The sequence below is a fragment of the Lipotes vexillifer genome, unplaced genomic scaffold (assembly GCF_000442215.2).
Source record: "Lipotes vexillifer unplaced genomic scaffold, Lipotes_vexillifer_v1.1 scaffold138, whole genome shotgun sequence".
Taxonomy (NCBI): domain Eukaryota; kingdom Metazoa; phylum Chordata; class Mammalia; order Artiodactyla; family Lipotidae; genus Lipotes; species Lipotes vexillifer.
The window spans coordinates 2,696,934-2,717,979 of record NW_006797971.1 but is presented as its reverse complement, the minus strand read 5'-3'; the positions used below and the strand labels follow the sequence as shown (position 1 = coordinate 2,717,979).

The following is a 21,046-nucleotide window of genomic DNA, read 5'->3' as shown; positions in this document are numbered from 1 at the left end:
ATGGGAAGTATAACTTGAAATTGAGAAACAAAATCATTGCTCACTGCCCTGAATAACAGAATGGTCACATCTAAAAGTCAAGATCATTGGATTGGAAGAGTAATTCCACAACTCAAAGGAATAGAGTGATGGAAATATGAAAAAAAAAGACAAACCAAAATAGGTTAACAAACGACTAAACAGAATGAATGGGATGTAATATTTGAGGAAATGATAGCCAAATTTTTTTACACATTGATATTAACTCTAATATTTCAATAACTCACTTGAGCATCAAAGCAAATGAAATAATATATATATAGCACATAACTATGAAGACAAACTAAAAGTTACCAGAGAAGGGAAAAATTACTGCAAAGGATTGAGAATCAGATTGCCAGAAAGCAAAAGCACAAACCCACAGCCAACATTGTCCTCAATGGTGAAAAACTGAAAGCATTTCCACTAAGATCAGGAACAAGACAAGGTTGCCCACTCTCACCACTCTTATTCAACATAGTTTTGGAAGTTTTAGCCACAGCAATCAGAGAAGAAAAGGAAATAAAAGGAATCCAAATCAGAAAAGAAATAAACCTGTCACTGTTTGCAGATGACGATATTGTACATAGAAATCCTAAAGATGCTACCAGAAAACTACTAGAGCTAATCAATGAATTTGGTAAAGTAGCAGGATACAAAATTAATGCACAGAAATCTCTGGCATTCCTATACACTAATGATGAAAAATCTGAAAGTGAAATCAAGAAAACACTCCCATTTACCATTGCAACGAAAAGAATAAAATACCTAGGAATAAACCTACCTAAGGAGACAAAAGACCTGTATGCAGAAAATTATAAGACACTGATGAAAGATGATACAAATAGATGGAGAGATATACCATGTTCTTGGACTGGAAGAATCAACATTGTGAAAATGACTCTACTACCCAAAGCAATCAACAGATTCAATGCAATCCCTATCAAACTACCACTGGCATTTTTCACAGAACTAGAACAAAACATTTCACAATTTGTATGGAAACACAAAAGACCCCGAATAGCCAAAGCAATCTTGAGAACGAAAAATGGAGCTGGAGGAATCAGGCTCCCAGACTTCAGACTATACTACACAGCTACAGTAATCAAGACAGTATGGTACTGGCACAAAAACAGAAAGATAGATCAATGGAACAGGATAGAAAGTCCAGAGATAAACCCATGCACATATGGTACCTTATCTTTGATAAAGGAGATAGGAATGTACAGTGGAGAAAGGACAGCCTCTTCAATAAGTGGTGCTGGGAAAACTGGACAGGTACATGTAAAACTATGAGATTAGATCACTCCCTAACACCATACACAAAAATAAGCTCAAAATGGATTAAAGACCTAAATGCAAGGCCAGAAACTATCAAACTCTTAGAGGAAAACATAGGCAGAACACTCTGACATGAATCACAGCAAGATCCTTTTTGACCCACTTCCTAGAGAAATGGAAATAAAAGCAAAAATAAACAAATGGGACCTAATGAAACTTCAAAGCTTTTGCACAGCAAAGGAAACCATAAGACCAAGACCAAAAGACAGCCCTCAGAATGGGAGAAAATATTTGCAAATGAATCAACTGACAAAGGATTAATCTCTAAAATTTACAGGCAGCTCATGCAGCTCAATAACAAAAAAATAAACAACCCAATCCAAAAATGGGCAGAAGACCTAAATAGACATTTCTCCAAAGAAGATATACAGACTGCCAACAAACACATGAAAGAATGCTCAACATCATTAATCATTAGAGAAATGCAAATCAAAACTACAATGAGATATCATCTCACACCAGTCAGAATGGCCATCATCAAAAAATCTAGAAACAATAAATGCTGGAGAGGGTGTGGAGAAAAGGGAACACTCTTGCACTGCTGGTGGGAATGTGAATTGGTTCAGCCACTATGGAGAACAGTATGGAGGTTCCTTAAAAAACTACAAATAGAACTACCATATGACCCAGCAATCCCACTACTAGGTATATACCCTGAGGAAACCAGAATTCAGAAAGAGTCATGTACCAAAATGTTCATTGCAGCTCTATTTACAATAGCCCGGAGATGGAAACAACCTAAGTGTCCATCATCGGATGAATGGATAAAGAAGATGTGGCACATATATACAATGGAATATTACACAGCCATAAAAAGAAACGAAATTGAGCTATTTGTAATGAGGTGGATAGACCTAGAGTCTGTCATACAGAGTGAAGTAAGTCAGAAAGAGAAAGACAAATACCGTATGCTAACACATATATATGGAATTTAGGGAAAAAAAAAATGTCATGAAGAACCTAGGGGTAAGACAGGAATAAAGACACAGACCTACTGGAGAACAGACCTTTGGATATGGGGAGGGGGAAGGGTAAGCTGTGACAAAGCGAGAGAGAGGCATGGACATATATACACTACCAAACGTAAGGTAGATAGCTAGTGGGAAGCAGCTGCATAGCACAGGGAGATCAGCTCGGTGCTTTGTGACCGCCTGGAGGGGTGGCATAGGGAGGGTGGGATGGAGGGAGATGCAAAAGGGAAGAGATATGGGAACATATGTATATGTATAACTGATTCACTTTGTTATGAAGCAGAAACTAACACACCATTGTAAAGCAATTATCCTCCAATAAAGATGTTTAAAAAAAAAAAAAAAGAAAGCAAAAGCAGATGCAGGAAAAAACAATGGCGACTTTTTAAAGCCCTCATGAAAAACAGTAAACAGAATTCTAAGGTAGCCCTCAAGATTTCTTGCCACCCAAGATGAAAGCAGAGAAAGATGTTAAATAGTAAAATAAGATGGCAGACAATAGTAAATGCATTTCTACAAAGGGGTAGCTAGAATTGTTAGGTCTTAAAATGTATACCTGGCATGTGTTGGTGTTCCAATAGTGTCCACTCGTTTTCTAGAGTATTTTAAAGCAAATTCCATGCAAATTTCAATGCATCTCTTCTAAAAGGAATCTCGCCATCCCCCTTGTCTTGTAAAAGCACATCAGAAACCTTAACCTTCACTAAAGTGATGCTTTTTAATTTTACTCAAAAGTTTTCTTTACACTTTCCCCCTTTTAGTCTTTGGTGTCTTGGAAGGTTGTAGTGGACTCTTGATGCATGGCAATTTAGAGTGTAACTCACACCTTCTCTTCACCTGTCCTGATGATAACCCTCCCAGTCTTTCAGTTCTCACTTACCCAAATCTTCTAAATTCCATTTAAAGATACATCTTGGGGCTTCCCTGGTGGTACAGTGGTTAAGAGTCCGCTTGCCGATGCAGGGGACACGGGTTCGTGCCCCAGTCTGGGAAGATCCCACATGCCACGTAGCGGCTGGGCCCGTGAGCCATGGCTGCTGAGCCTGCATGTCTGGAGCCTGTGCTCCACAACGGGAGAGGCCACAGCAGTGAGAGGCCCGCGTACCGAAAAAAAAAGAAAAGCTATATCTTGGCCCAGCATCTCTCCTGTCTCCTGCCCTCCCTTTCATTTATACATTTGGTAACTTTATAGAGAGCCAGTTACATGCCAGGCACTGTGTCATACCTTGGGGACACTGGTGAGCAAGAACAGGCATGGACCATGCCCCTGATGTAGTTTACAGGCATTCTCAAAAACTGCAAGTAAAGTGTGATAGAAAACAGAAGTACTATTGATAGGAGATACTGAGTACAACTAGTAAGAGAGCTCTAGGAAAGGCTTCCCAGATAAAGTGTTAGATAACAAAATACAAACAGAAACAGCTGCTGGATAGTAAGGGCAAGGAAGAGAGAATGGTAGAAAGGCCCAAGGCATCAGGGAACAGGAAAAATTTGGCAAGTGAAGAGCAGCCAGGTAGCATAGAGTAAGGAAGCATGGTGAAAACCACGAAAAGGTAGGAAACAGCCTATGTAAGTAGGGCTTTAGGGATACTCTATTAAAGAATATTCCCTCTGTCAAATATTTTAAAGGATGGGGATGGGAAGCAGGTGTGACATAATTAGATTTACTTTTTGAAAATATAAATTGCTGCAGGGATTGAAGGGAAAAGTTGCTTAGGCTATTTCAGCAGTATAGATAAGGGATCACTAAGTTAGACTGAAATTGGTAGAAATATAGAGAAGCTGGTTTGAAGCATAAGATCACACTGATAATGGGGTTTAGATACGAGGAAGTGTGGGTGAAGAAGGCTGAGCCTTAGGGTTCTGACTTGCGTGGGTTGTGGTGCTATTGTTCCTCTCTGTGCACTCTAAAAAATAGGACTTTATTTTGACATAATTTCAGACTTAGAGAAAACTTGGAGTAATACAAAGAAGTCCCATATGTTTTTCACTCCGATCCCCCAAATGTTAACATTTTACCACATTGGCTTCATCTTTCTGAATGCCAATGAAATACTGACATGATGCTTCTCTACTCTAAATATGTCAATATGTATTTTTCAAAAACAAGGGCATTCTCTTACATAGCCACACAACTATCAAAACCAAGAAGTTAATAATTAACTATTAGCTAACTATAGATTTCATTCAAATTTCACCAATTAGTCCTACAATGTTCTTTACAGAAAATCCTGATCACTCTCCATTCAGTTGGCAGGTCTCTTTAAAGTTTTCTCGTATCTGAAATAATTCCATTATCTTGTCTTTCGTGACTTTAAATATTTTGATGAGTATAGGCCCTTAAGTTGGCTTTGGTATCTCCTCACAATTGGCAACTAATCAATTCTGCAGTTTGTCTTTTCCCTACTTTCTTGTTACCTGAAGTCAGCAGTTCTGTCATAATCACTAACTCTAAAGGACAGTATAGGATAAATCCAAGCTCTGAGGTAAAGCACAGAAACATCTATTTACTTTCACACAATTTGCCCTACAGGAATACCAGGCTATTTGTATATACTTGAACACATCACATTGTTTCATGGCTCCATGACAAGTTATGTGATTTTTTTCCATTTTAAAAGCTTGTTACTTAATATGGGACAACAGTATTTGAACCACCAGGGATCTTATTAGAAATATAGAATCTCAGACCCCATTCCAAACTTTCTGAATCAATCTGCATTCTAACCATATCACCAAAGTAATTTGCACATTAAAACTTGAGAAACAATGATTTGGAAAATTTGACTCTTCCTCTAAATTCCAGTTAAGTATTTAAAGCTATACTTGGCATCACCATCTTTCTGAAGTTCCTCTTTTTGCCCTTTTCCCATAACCCTTAACTTCTCTTCCTCTTCCTCTACCTTCTGCTAGGCAGAGTTATACACTCCCCTCCCCCCTTTTTAAGAATACTTTTATCATGTCTGTACCCTTAACATCATTTAATAGTCATTTGTGTGTCTGCTTCCCCATCACATTATAATTTCTTTAATTTCCTGTGACTCGCCTTTGATTTTTCAGCACTTAATTGTCTACCTGGCACAGAGTAGGTACTCAATAAATGTGGGACTCTAGTTTTACTTAATTCTGTAGAAAAGAAAAATTAATGGCCAGCTGTTTAAGACAGATATGGGATGAAACCTAATTAATAATTATTTGGATTGAGAGTGGTAGGGAATGAAGAAAATAGTGGAGGAGAGATTGGTATACAAAAAAATACTTCATTGATGTGCCTGTTACTGTAGCATTCAATTCAAATGTCTTCCATTTCCTAGCTTTTAATTTCCCATTACTAACATGTCATTACATTATTGATACATCACTAATTATTTTGCACCTAACATTTACACTGCCCTTTTTTTTTTGGTTGCGCAGCTTGTGGGACCTCAGTTCCCTGACCAGGGATTGAACCCAGGCCACGGCAGTAAAAGACTGGAATCATAACCACTAGCCCACCAGGGAACTCCTGTACACTGCCCCATTTTTTTAAGTCAGATAAATAATAGAGCAACATTAGAAGAAATATAATTACCTTTGTTTTTGCATATTCCCTTTCAGTCATATACATATATTTCATATTAATATTTCAAATGTAATGATTTTATTTGGATATATGTATAACTTTTTTTTAATCTGGTAACTCACTCATCATTGCTATGTTTTCAGATGGTCACCTAATATTCCTGATTAGAGACAGTATTATTTAACAGCTATTCCCTAGCTGTTGGAGCTACTTGTTATCATCATGATATTATTTGTATTATGGACATTCTTAAAATAATCATCTTCATGCACACATTTTTTAAATAAAAAAATTTTAGTCTCAGGATAACTTCCAAGTAGAATTAAATCATGAAAAGTAAACATAACCTATATTTTCCTGTATTTCTTTAGTGTTTTTTCCTAAGCATAGGCAATTTTTTCTTGCCTTAGTGCTTTTTTTTCTTTCTCTAACTTTTGACTGTGGAAAAATTTCAAGAAACACAAATGGAAAATGGAATAATGAACTCCCCTGTACCTATCATTCAGCATCACGAATGCTGGTGACCAATCTTGTTTTCTCTCTCCCACAAGCTTTTTTTTTTTTTGCTATAGTATTTTAAAGCACATCCCAGACATCATATCTTATCTACATTATGTGTCAGCTTGAATCTCTAATAAACTAACAGATAAAATGTGTATTTATGTAACCACATGCATTATTACATCTAACACAATAATTAATATGCAACAGCCAGTCCATGTTCAAATTTCTCTGTCTCAAAAATTGTGTGTGTGTGTGTGTACGTGTGTGTGTGTGCACAGCCGAGTTGTTCAAATCAGGATCCCCAAGAGGCCCGTACATTGCATTTGGCTGATACAAGTATAAACATTTTTACCTGGTTATAATTGTACCATCCATAGAAGTAAAACATTTGTCCTTTAATATCACAGCATTCTTTGATAAATGTTTCCATTCTTAGATGAACTTTTATGATCCTTTAAAAGGCTGTATATTCCACTGTGATAGACAGTTAACCACATTCCTACTGTTCTCTTCAAGTTGTCTTTAATTTTTCATTACCACAAATAATGTTAAGATAAATATATTTGTGAATAAAGGTGGTTTCATATTTAGAATTAGACTAGGTTCTTGGAAATGGATCTGTTGGATCAGAGTACAGAGTTAACAGTGTAGCAAACATTTATTGTGAACAAGTACACAAGTTTTTTTTTTTTCCCTCAATGAGCTTATAAAAAAATACGTAGTTTAAAGGCCTTGTAATGCATTTCACAGTACTTCCCAAAAGGCCTGTATCAGTTAACTGCACCTGAAATATTTTAGGGTCCTGTTTTTACTACACAGTCTTGCCAGAACTGATGATTAAAATGTCCAATATTAATGTAATTGGAAAAAGGAGAAACATTTAGCACAGTGACTGTCACATAAGTGCTCAAGTACATGTTAGCGATTGTTAGCATTTTCATTACTATCATTTACTACACCTAGGTTTTCTCCTAATTCTTTTAAGATACCATTTTTAACATTTACCTCTTTAATCTATCTGGAATGTATTTATGTTCATCCATCTTAAATTTGTTTTAATGTGCTGTATGAGGTACAGATCTCATTTTATTTTTCCCAAAAGTCATTATTTAATGCCACTGATTACAGGACAAAGTTGTTTAAAGCATTAACTCTGAGAGAGACTGGATTTGAATCCTGCCTCTACTACTACTCAACTGCGATTTGGGAAAAGCTAGTCAAGGAGAAAATAATCATATCTACCTTACAGGGTTGTACAGATTAAAACAATTTACACATACAAAGCCTTTCAACTAGTACTGTACTGGCATATAAGGAATGCTTCATAAGAATTGTTTATTGTTATTTATTGGCTAGGCTATCTTTTCCACACTAATAGGAAATATCACTCTTATCGTATAATGAATCCTTGGGTTTGTCTCTAGGCTTTTTTTATTTAGTTTCCTTGGCTTCCATGGGCATCACAATGTTTTAATGATTATATCTTTATATTTCGATATCTGACACCTCCTTATTGATCTTTTAAAAATTTTATTGGCTATTCAACATTTTCATTCTGAGATAAACTTCAGAATAACTTTGCTCCAAAAGAAGAAAGATTCTGGGATTCTGATTAGAATTACATTATAAGTTCTCCAAAGAAGATATACAGATTGCCAACAAACACATGACAGGATGCTCAACATCACTAATCATTAAAGAAATGCAAATCAAAACTACAATGAGGTATCACCTCACACGGGTCAGAATGGCCATCATCAAAAAATCTACAAACAAAACATAAATGCTGGAGAGGATGTGGAGAAAAGGGAACCCTCTTGCACTGTTGGTGGGAATGTAAATTGATACAGCCACTATGGAGAACAGTATGGAGGTTCCTTAAAAAACTAAAAAAAAGAACTACCATATGACCCAGCAATCCCACTACCGGGCATATATTCTGAGAAAACCATAATTCAAAGAGACATGTACCACAATGTTCATTGCAGCACTATTTACAATAGCCAGGACATGGAAGCAACCTAAGTGTCCATCAATAGATGAATGGATGAAGAAGACATGGCACATATACGCAATGGAATATCACTCAGCCATAAAAAGAAACGAAATTGAGTTATTTGTAGTGAGGTGGATGGACCTAGAGACTGTCATACAGAGAAGTAAGTCAGAAAGAGAAAAACAAATACCATATGCTAACACATATATATGGAATCTAAAAAAAAGGGTTCTGAAGAACCTAGGGGCAGGAAAGGGATAAAGATGCAGATGTAGAGAATGGACTTGAGGACACGGGGAGGGGGAAGGGTAAGCTGAGACAAAGTGAGAGAGTGGCACTGATATATATATACACTACCAAATGTAAAACAGATAGCTAGTGGGAAGCAGCCACATAGCGCAGGGAGATCAGCTCAGTGCATTGTGACCACCAGGAGGGGTGGGATAGGGAGGGTGGGAGGGAGATGCAAGAGGGAGGAGATATGGGGATATATGTATACATATAGCTGATTCAGTTTGTTAAACAGCAGCAACTAATACGATAATGTAAAGCAATAATACTCCAATAAAGATGTCAAAAAAATTACATTTTAAGTACTGGGCATATACCCTGAGAAAACCATAATTCAAAAAGACACATGCACCCCAATGTTCACTGCAGCACTATTTACAATAGCCAGGTCATGGAAGCAACCTAAATGCCCATCGACAGACGAATGGATAAAGAAGATGTTGTACATATATACAATGGAGTATTACTCAGCCATAAAAAGGAACGAAATTGGGTCATTTGTAGAGACGTGGATGGACCTAGAGACTGTCATACAGAGGGAAGTAAGTCAGAAAGAGAAAAATAAATATCGTATATTAACGCATATATGTGGAATCTAGAAAAATGGTACAGATGAACCAGTTTGCAAGGCAGAGATAGAGACACAGATGTAGAGAACAAATGTATGGACACCAAGGGGGGAAAGTTGGGGGGTGGTGTGGTGTGATGACTGGGAGATTGGGATTGACATTTATACACTAATATGTATAAAATAGATAAGTAATAAGAACCTGCTGTATAAAAATAAATAAATAAAATTTAGAAAAAAGACTTACATTATAAGTTAATTTGGAAAAAATGACATCTTAAGCTACCATATTCTGACAGGAACAGGGTATTTCTCTCCATATAAGCATATACTCATGTTCCTCTGTAAACTTTTGAAGTTTTCTTCATGTAATTCCTTGTTAGGTTTAATCCTAGATATTTTATATTTTCATTGTCAATATGTCTAGGATAATTTATTCTTTTACAAATTCTAATAGGTTATTACTGGTATTTATAAAGGCTACTTATTTTTATAAGTTTATTTAAAAATCTGCTACCTTTCAGAACTCTAATTCTAACAGGCATTCAGTTGATTCTTGAGTTTTTGAGGGAGATGATGATTTCATCTGGAAATAATTTATCTTGTGTGACATTTTGATGTTGAGATTTTAGCTTTGTAGATAGTGAAAATATGCTTATGTATTTTCTTTCTTTTTATGATTTATTCCTAGAATAGACAATTTCTCCACCCCCCATTCAGAGTTTCATTATAAGTTTTCAAGTTTTATTTTGTAATTTTAGTGTTTTATTTAAAATTCTTGGAACCAAGTAGAATTTATTCTGATACATGATATGAAATGAGTGTATAAACAAACTTTCCCCCCAAAAGACTAACATTACTGTTCATTCTCCACTTATTGATTTACAGTTCTTCCTTTATATAATAAAGAATAAGCTATGTAGTCTGTTTCATGGATCTACTTTCCTAAATGTAAGCAAAATAGAATCTATGCTAATGATTATAGATTTTTGTCATGTTTTCATATGTGGTTGGGCTAGATTCAATATTTTTTCCAGCAATTCCTTTTACATTTTCCCATTAATTCTTCCCAATGGGCTTTACAATTATTTTATGTTAACCAAATTCTTTTAGAACTTCAAGTTATATGGAATGTTGCATTAAACATAAACCAAAAGGCAGAACTGATATCCTAATTATTCTTACTATCCAGCAGTGCTGTATCCCCATGTTTATTTAAATTTCCTTTTATATTTATCAATAATATTTCATAATTCTCATTCAATAAGTATCCTGTTAGGATTACTCCTGTGTATTTTCTATTTGTATGTGTGTGTGTGATTTGTGAAAAGTGAATATTAAAAATTAAGGATTTACATTCATTCCTTTGTTAAATTTTACTTCCTTAGCAAAAGTAATAAGTATATGAAAGATGTAAAAGGTATATAAAGTACCAAGATTTGTAAATGACATACCAGGTGATGGAGATATGATACAGTCTCCTACAAATTTATTTTCAGAAAGATCTCCTTTTATTTCAGTCTTTTTAAACAATGTTTCAAAGTGAAAATGAAGAGGCACATCTAGAAAAATAAAGCAAAAAAAAGTATTTTCAGTGAAATCACTCTTTACAGACTCCAATATTAAGACTTATAAAAAAGACTTAGAAAAATAAGCCAAAGCTTGAAAAGTCATAACTATTAGAAGTGGCAAACTATTCTTTCCAAGCGTGTTGTTAGCAGTATTTTGGAAATTACTGATTATATGTAAAATAAACAACACTAACAATGAACAATTTCATAAACTAAGGTGAACAAATATAAATATTAAATACTATTTGCAGACGAAACAAATGCTCCCCAAAGGTCTTTAATAAAATATACAGCCAAACCTGCCTGACTCTAAATCCATTCCACTCCACCCCTACAAACTCTGCATTTGAAATAAAGTTTCCAAAAGACATAATTACATGATTTTAATTACTTGAGGGAAAACCACTATAATTCAGATGCAACCTTTTATGAAAATGCTGTTTCACATTCCCTTAGTTTACTAGTATTATGAATCACAAAATGAAATCTACTTTTACAAAGATCAAAACATATTGACAAACTAGTTCTCTTCTTTTAAACAGAGACTTAGGAGAGTTGTTCAATTCACTGTTTATATTCCATACTCACAACCAAAAGAGGAGCTAAATAAATAAAATAGATGTGCTTCACAGTTATTAACGAAAGCATATTTTCTTCAGTCAAGAATGCAAAAACAATCATTTTAAAAAGCATTCAACAGACACCTAAACTTTTTCCTAAGAAACATAAAGAACTATTTTATAAAGCAGTTGATTTATTCAAAGTTTTGCTACAGAAAGAAGGTATTCATTTTTAAGAAAACTAATTATGAATGCATAAATCAGGAAAGACCCAGGAAGGGTCTCAATTTTAAACAAGTATCTCTCCATCAAAAGATGTATTTTAATGGCAGATCCATACTCAAGTGTGGAAAAATTTTTCTACACAAAAAAATGGGTTCATAAGTATCACTTGGAGACTCTCCCAAGGGTCAGATGTAAGATGGATTTTAATGCTATCACGATACTATGACCATAAGAAAACTATATGACAAAATGAAAATAAGAATGTAAATTAAATATGCTACTTAAACATTTCAGGAGTCTGATATTTCCAATTATCAAAACATAAGTTTTTCCAAAGAAATATCACTTAACTTTTATATGGAGTATCACCTATTCTACCACTGTTCTTCTTGAGTTGTGGGAAAACATGACATAACTAGGGAAGGCGCTTGGTCTACCCATATACCTTCCTTAGAACCCACACTGTGACCTGTGGGCTTTTAATTAAAATTTCATAACACTTTATTACACTTATTAGTTTATATTTCAGTTGTCAAACTGGAATGCAAGTACCTTGAGGGATTTATTTGTATTTATACTCCTACCACTATACTAGTACCTAGTATACAGCAGGTATTCAGATTTTTATTAAATGAACACAAGAAGAAATGGATAACCCTAAGTAGTAGGTAAGGAAGCTAATCTTAACTTATTAGATGTGACACAGTAGGATGAAAGATTATTTATGCCAGCTCTTAGATTTTTGTTATCAGAGAAACAAATTTACTAATAAGAAAACAGAAAGGCAGTAAAGAGTATGGTTAGGAGTGTGGCTCTGGAGAATGACCACCTCAGATCAAATCCTGTCTGCATCATTTACTAGCTGTGTACTGTGGATGAGTAATTTAACATCTCTAAGCCTCAATGTTCTTATATGTAAGATAAAGAGGACAATAATATCTATCCTCATGGGGTTGCTGCAAGCATCAAACAAGAAAATGTAATGTGCTTATAGGACCCAGTGTATGCTAAGACCAAATGTTAGCTGTGTTATTGTTATATATATTATTTTTTCTTTCTATTATTAAGGTTTCCTCAAGGATGGAGTAAAATAGTTCCTACCAGGAACTTACTTCAAAGTATGGTGTGTAGCTAAGAAACCACTGTAATACTGGTAAAAACCAAACTAAGATTCAGGGCAGGAATAGGTACAAGAAATAGTGCTTTACAAAGAGGAGCAGTCCCTGGATGATTAGAACCAAAAGCTGAAAAGGAAACAAAAGCCCATTTGAGATATCTTCCCAAAAAGAGAGGAACCTGAGATAACCAGTGTGAAAAATGTTTCCTTTTTTACCCTAAATATTTACTTCAGTTCCAATGTAGGTAAGATTGGAAACATTCGAACAGAAGACAAGAACTGGAAAGAAACTTAAAGCCATCTTAGGGATATAGGGATACAATGCCTCATCTGCTCAGTTGTATATTACAGGTATTTTTGAGGTTCAAAAGTTAACTATGTCTAAAGATGGACAATTTTCTTCTCTCAGAGAAATTCAATGCTGGTTATAGATGGAGGGATACTACATGGCAGGGAAAACTCCATGCAAAACACATTAGAAAAAGAACTCTGACTTACTGAGAAACATTTCAACAGCATAGCCATGTTATCAATAAAATGCTAAAAATTTAACATCAAAAGGAGATCAAAAGCTAAGAATTTCCCAAAGTAAGTCAAAATGGTTTCCAAGGAATTAAAAAATCAACCTAGGGCTTCCCTGGTGGTGCAGTGGTTGAGAGTCCGCCTGCCGATGCAGGGGACACAGGTTCGTGCCCCGGTCCAGGAAGATACCACACTCCGCGGAGCGACTGGGCCCATGAGCCATGGCCCCTGAGCCTGTGCGTCCGGAGCCCGTGCTCCGCAACGGGAGAGGCCGCGACAGTGAGAGGCCCGCGTACCGCAAAAAAAAAAAAAAAAAAAAAAAAAAATCAACCTAAAGATAGAACATTAATTCAGCATGTGACTAGATTAATTTCTCTATGAAAACTGTTTAGCTCTAATATCCAGTGACAACTGATAAAAGTTTATCAGATTCCTTATATTTACAGGATTTGATTTCACCATAAAAAATTGTTACTTAGAAATTTTTTAAAAGGAATCTTACCTGATGGCAATGATAGAATGGAATGGAAAGAAGAATCTAACTCTGATACATGTTCTGTTAATATTTGAGACTTTGAATTGTGTTCACAGCTGCTCCAAATTGAAGATGATTGCAGGCAAGGCATTTGTGTAGTATTTAAAAACCTTGTTTCTTTTGAAGGCAAAGTCTGCAAGGAAAAAAAAAAATAAAGACTTCATTTTTGTTGAAAAGTGAATCAGAGAGAATATAACAGTTATAGTACAATATCTGAATAACACCAGCAATAAGTCCTGGATTACTAAATCACCTTGGGGAGAGTGCTTTACAATGACCTAGACTAAGTAATAGAAGCAAAGATATAGAAGGCCATGAGTGTGATGAGATTTGACTAGTCCCTTTTCAGTTCTTCAAAATGAAGAGTAAAGTCTGTGAAAATGGGTCTTTCTCCCATCTTAAGAAATCATAAAAAAGAGAAATGAGTTTGAACAACTTTAGGTCACAAGAAAATGGTTACACTCCAGATTAGTTAAAAATATGACAGTGAGCAGGTACTATGTTATGATTAAGAACTGTGTATACAGTTGACCCTTAAACAGAGGTTTGAACTGTGCAGGTCCACTTATAAGCGGGTTTCTTTCACTAAATAGGTACTATAGTATTACATGATCTGTGGTTGGCCGAATCCTTGGATGCTGAACCACAGATAGGGAGGAAGGCCAACTGACTGTTAAAAGTTATGCATAGATTTTTTTACTGAGTAGGGGTTGACGCCCCTAACCCTCACCTTGTTCCAGGGTCAACTGTATTGTTTTCCTCCTTCTAATCTGTTATAACCAATGAGTGAAACTAGAGTTTGCCTTAAATTATAATGTGAGACAATATCTACACTGCAATAACAGTGAAGTACTATGAAGATATATGTATTACATATTTACATTAAGTAAAATTGAATTTAAAATATTAAAAAAGATATGTATAAAATATGCAATATGGGGCTTCCCTGGTGGCACAGTGGTTGAGAGTAAGCCTGCCGATGCAGGGGACACGGGTTTGTGCCCCAGTCCGGGAAGATCCCACATGCCACGGAGCGGCTAGGCCCGTGAGCCATGGCCGCTGAGCCTGCGCATCCGGAGCCTGTGTTCCGCAACAGGAGAGGCCACAACAGGCAGAGGCCCGCGTACCGCAAAAAAAATAAATAAATAATAAAATAAAAAATGATAAAATAAAATAAAATATGCAATATGTTACATGAATTTGAGTTTAAGATAAAGATTTCAATCCAGAAATCTCATGAAAACCATGTTGCTAAATCAAAAAATTATGTTGCTACATTTAAAAAATACATATTCTGTTTAAATATTGGGTTTTTAAATTATTTTTTTCTGGCTATAAGGTTAGTATACAACCAATGTAAAAAATCTATAAAATAGAGAAAATATTTTAAAAGTTAATGGAGTTCATTTGTGTTCCTTCTGTCATTCTTACCTCCACCTACTACAATAACAGGACTCATTCTTTTTAATGGAAATTATATTTAAAATGCTTATAATAACTGAGAATTTTGGATTCTATTTTTTTTAAATTATTTTATAAACTTAAATTAAGCTTATCACTTTCTTGAGTTTGAGTTTCTTGGCTAACTGGCATTTTCTGTGTTTCCACAGCACCTTGGGCATAGCCACATCTGCCATAGCATTTAACTAGATTTCCTCTGGACCGTGAGCTCCTTGAAGGTTGGACTATAATTTGTTCAATCCTGTATGCCCAGAACCTGACACAGTCCTTAACATATGGTTGAAACTTGAATGCTGACCAAATGAATTTTATCTCATTTGCTTTTAACAAATTTAAGTGAATAGAACTTTTCAAATACATGTGTGCCTGAGACTATTTCATTGGGGAAAAAATAGTCCCTGTTAATATATGCTAAAATTTGTCATGTAATGACTTCTTTTTATATTCCACTTGGCCAAGACTTATGTCAGCTAGTCATACCCAGCTGCAAGGAAGGCTAGGAAAAGCAGTCATTATGCCGGGTAGTCAAGTAAATTGATGATTTTTATAAGAAGATATAACATGTGGTACATGATTATAAAGATGTGAGTTATTTCCAAGATTTATTCTAATGATGTTATATGTATATATCTATGGGAACAGTTGCTGTTTCTTACCTTTACAAGATGCACTGGTACTTTTGACTCACTCTAGAATTATTTATTCTTTTGTGATGTAGTTCAAAAAGATATAAAGAACAATTATATAAAATTACAAAGAAAATGTGCTAACCTCTCTTTTTTCATGTATGGCTAGAACATTATGAATAAAAGTTGATAAAATCTGAATATTTACCATATAATTAGTTTTCTCTTGCAATTTTTCCAAATCCAGGAAACCCATTAGCCAATTTGAAACTATCCTAAATAATTATGGAGACAAGTGAGGGGCATCTAGGAAAAGGCCTTTTTTCCCCTTCAGAGAAAGTGAAGCCCAGGAGGCTGAAAAGGAATGGATGGAGAAATAAGAGAAAAATCTGGAGATTCTTGCCAATAAAAATTCAAATGTCTAGAGGGTGTGATCAACAATACCATATGCTGCATAAGATTCAAGCAAAGTAAAGCCTGAAAAGTATCCATTACATGTAACTTTAATAATGAAACACTTCATATATACAAAAGAGTATATAATTTATAAGGAAGGTATAAAATAATGTTTAAAAAGTACCTATACTCACCATCCTACTTTAAGAAACAGAACAATACCAATACTTTGGTGACTTCTCTTGCTATCCCGGCCCCATGAGTCTGTGGCAGAGATTGCTACTTTCCTCCCAATATCTGTGTTCTCCTGTTCTAAAACTCCTGATTTTCAGCTGGGCACATTTCTCAAGTTCCTTGCATCTAAAAATTACTAAATTCTAGCCAGAACACCATGAGGAGAAGTCATGTGTGCAACATTTAGAAACTGACCTTAAGAAGGTCACTTAGCCCTCCATACTTCCACCTGTGATGGTGAGCCACCATAATCTTGTGAGGGTAATGCTCAAAAGATTAAACAAAAAGGCAGCAGGAGCCTGGTTCCTAGATAACCATGTAAAGCATGGTTGTCATGCCTAGAATATTTTCAATCTGTTTCAAACAAAGAAATAAACTTACATCTTGCTTACATCACTATTTGGGATTTCTGTCAAATGCAGCTAAACCTTAACTAATACAATGTGCCTCCTCAGTCATATTTTTCTCTCACATTTCCAGGAGTAACTGCTATCCTGAATTTTAATTTTATCATTTCCTTGTTTTTTCTTTATAGTTTTTCTACAAAAGTATATGTAATCCTATATAATTTACTATTTAAATTCATATGCTTTAAAAATGTAAATACACAGAATAATGCTAGATGTGTTTTCCTGCTTTATTACTCAACATTATGTATATGCAATTAATCATTCTACTGTATATAAATATCTAGATTGTTTCTAGTGTTTTACCATTATGAACAATGATAGTATGGATATTATTATATTTGTATCCTGGCACATGGGTGTAAGATTCTCTAGAGTACACTGCTAGAAATGGAATTGCTGGGTTATACAAACGCATGAACACACATACTCAACTTCACTAGATAATATATTGTATTACCAAGTAGTTACAACTAATTTACACTCCAACAGAGCAGATTTTAGTTCTCACTGCTTCAGATTCATACCAACAAGGGTACTGTCGGAATTCTTATTTTTGCCAATTTGAGACAATACAAATATCTCATGGTTGAAATTTGTATTGCTCTGTTTACTGTTTAAGTTGACCTCATTTTCATACCTATAATTGGCCAGTCAATTTTCCTTCTTTTGGGGAATACATGTTTTGATGATTTTTCTATTGAGATATCTTTTTCTTATTGATTTTTTAAGTTCTCTTTATACACTCTTGAAAGTTACAAATCCTTTGTAGGTTCTATGTATTGCTCCCTGTCTGAGCTTCTCTTCGCACTTTTTTGTGTCTTTTGATCAACTGACATTCTTAACTTAAATGTTTCCTTTATATATAGTTTGCACTTCTTTGTATCTTGATGAGGAAATCCTTTGAATCTTGATGAGGAAACCCTACCTTTAAGTCATAAAGATATTCTTCCACTTTTTTTTTATAAGAGTTTTATTGTTTTGCTTTTTGCAATTAGGTCTTTGTTTAAAATTGATTTCTTTGTGCAAGATGTGAGATAGGGATCCAAACTCATTTTTCTTTTTCCTCTAAATGGATCACCAGTTGACTTAACACCTTTTACTGAACAGTTAGTTCATCCTCTCCCAACCAATCTACAATGCTACCTGTTATATACCACATTCCATACATGTCTGGGACTGTTTCAGGGATTTCTAACACTCTACCATTTGTGTCTGTGCTAATAACCAATGCCTTAATTACTGCATCTTTTAAATAAATCTTGACACTTTTTTTTTTGTGGTACGCGGGCCTCTCACTGTTGCGGCCTCTCCCGTTGCGGAGCACAGGCTCTGGACGCACAGGCCCAGCGGCCATGGCTCACGGGCCTAGCCACTCCGCGGCATGTGGGATCTTCCCGGACCGGGGCACAAACCCGTGTCCCCTGCGTCGGCAGGCGGACTCCTAACCACTGCGCCACCAGGGAAGCCCAAATCTTGACATTTGATAGTGTTTCTCCACCTTGTTCCTCAGGGGTGTCTTGGCTGTTATTCTTGGTTTTCACTCCTCTGTATTTTTTTTTTTTATTGAGGTATAGTTGATTTATAATATTATATAAGTTTCAGAAATACAATCTAGTGATTCACAGTTTTTAAAGGCTGTACTCCATCTTCTGAATAATTTTTAAAAATAGCTTAATTTCCATTAAAAACCTGTAGAATTTTGTTGAAAAATACACTGAATTTGTAAATCAATTGGAAGATTTTTGAGATTTTAAAAATTTTGGTATTATGATTAAAGGTCATCCATCCATGAATATAGTGTATCTCTTCATTTATTTAGGTCTTTAATTTCTTTCAATAAAATTTTGTAAATTTGTTCTCTAAAAGTCTTTACATATTTTGTTAGATGTATTCCTAGGCATCATATTTACTGTTTCATGTAAAAGGAATTGAAAAATACAATTGACATACACTGAACATGTCCCACAACTCTGCTAAACTTTCTTATTCAAATAATATTACTTGTTGTTTCTTTTAGTTTTCTATTAACCAAACATATTATCTAAAAGTCATGACAGTTTAGGTTCTTTCATTCAGTCCTAAAACCTTTATTTATTATTATTTATAAGGTTCCAACCATGCTAGATAGGCTCACCAGTTCAATAATGAACAGAAATGACCAAAGGACATATTGTTTTGTCCCTCATTATAAAGGAAATGCTTTTAATTTTTTATAGTTAAGAATAATAAGGGTTAAGAATGATTGTAGTTTTTTTGGTATATTCTTTATCAGGATGTATGCCTACTTTGCCAAAAGTATTCTTTTAAGTATATTAATGTTGAACTTAATCATACACTTTTTGTGAACCTATTGAAATGATTACTTGGCTTTTCTTCTTTAATCTAATTATGTGGTTATTACATTAACAAATTTTTAAATGTCAAAGCAACCTTCAATTCTTCTTGAGGAAAATGCTAGGGGTTTATCAATTTCTTTGCAAAGAACCAGCAACTAGATTTATTTTCTATATTGTATCAATATATGGAAATTTATTGCATATGTATGTTTCTATGTTTCACTGATTCCTATTGCTTATTAGGATAGATAAAATATTTTGTCATATTTTTCCCCTCAGTTAACTTAAACTTATACATTCTTTTCTTTTCTTTTAGTGGTTTTCCTAGAGATTACAATGAATCCTTAACTTATGGCTTTTAGAGTATAAAACAAATTATTCCTTTTACCACTTCCCTGAAAACAATGGGACATTAGAAGACTTTAACTCCATTTACTCTCCTCTTTCTTTGTTATTGTTGTAAGGCATTTAAATTCCATATATAAAGCTCTACATTATATTACTGTTATTATTTTCATTGTCAACATTTAAATTACCCATATATTTACCTTTTCCATTTTTCTTAGCTTCTTTCTACAATTCTGTTTCCATCTGGGATCATGTTCCTTCTCCCTTTGCTATTATTATGTGTAGATTTGCTGTCAACAAATTCTTTCCATTTTTATTTATCTGAAACCTTTGTATATCATCATTTTTTTTTTTTTTTTTTTCTTGCGTTATGCGGGCCTCTCACTGTTGTGGCCTCTCCCATTTGCGGAGCACAGGCTCCGGACGCGCAGGCCCAGCGGCCATGGCCCACGGGCCCAGCCGCTCCGCGGCACGCGGGATCCTCCCGAAACGGGGCACGAACCCGCGTCTCCTGCATCGGCAGGCGGACTCTCAAGCACTGCGCCACCAGGGAAGCCCTATCATCATTTTTGAAGGATATTTCTGTGGATATAGAATTCTGGCATTTTTTTTTCTTTCAGCATTTTGAGAATATTTGCATTTTTATCTGGCTTCCATTGTTTCTATTGAGTAGTTAAGTCTTATGGTTGCCCTCATTTGAAGGTAATGTGTCTTTTTTTACCCTGACTGCTTTTAATATTTTCTGTGTCTTCACTTTTTAGCAGGCTTGCTATAATATGTCTTGATGTAATTTCTATGTATTTGTTATTTTTGAGGTTCATAGAATTTCTTGAATCTATGGGTTGATGTCCTGTTTTAGTTTAGGAAATACTATTATTATCTGTTCAAATGTTATTTCTGTCCTATTCTCTCTCCTTTCTTCTAGAGTCTAATAACATATATGGTTAATTTTTTTTCACTGATTTACAGTTCTCTAATTCTGTTTCTGTATTTTTAAAATTCTGTTTTATCTCTGTGCTTCTATTTGAGTATTTTATATTAATAAGTCTTTTAGTTCATTAATCATATCTTATGTTCCATCTAATATGTAGTTAAACTCATCATCTGGTGAAGTATTAATTTCACATGTTATATTTTGAGTTTGAGAATGTTCATATGACTCTATTTTTAAAAAATAGATTCCAAATATCTGGTAAAATAATCTGTCTTTTTCCACTTGTTCTCTACTTTTTCAACATATTAATCACAGCCATTTTAAAGATCTTGGCTATTAAATCCAATTATCAGAATCACTTGATGGTTTGTCACTATTGTCTGTTTTTCTCTCTTGAAGGCTGGTCATATGGTCCTGTCTTTTGGGATGCCTAGTCATTTTTGATTGAATGCCAGATCGTAATTTTTAAAAAATCATAAAGGCTCCAAATGATGTAATCTTTCTCCATAGAGGGTTCTCT

At 34.8% G+C, this 21,046-nt stretch overlaps 1 protein-coding gene across 1 annotated transcript in view; it reads right to left on the bottom strand.

Moving 5' to 3' along the window:
- The window catches only part of KANSL1L (KAT8 regulatory NSL complex subunit 1 like), a 126,439-nt gene that overhangs the window by 9,818 nt on the left and 95,575 nt on the right, over positions 1 to 21,046 (bottom strand). The window contains exons 6-7 of the mRNA XM_007470022.1: positions 13,749 to 13,914; positions 10,706 to 10,813 (exon numbers count right to left, since the gene is read on the bottom strand). Coding sequence (XP_007470084.1) covers positions 10,706 to 10,813; positions 13,749 to 13,914 — 274 coding nt within the window. The remainder of the gene's footprint in view (positions 1 to 10,705; positions 10,814 to 13,748; positions 13,915 to 21,046) is intronic.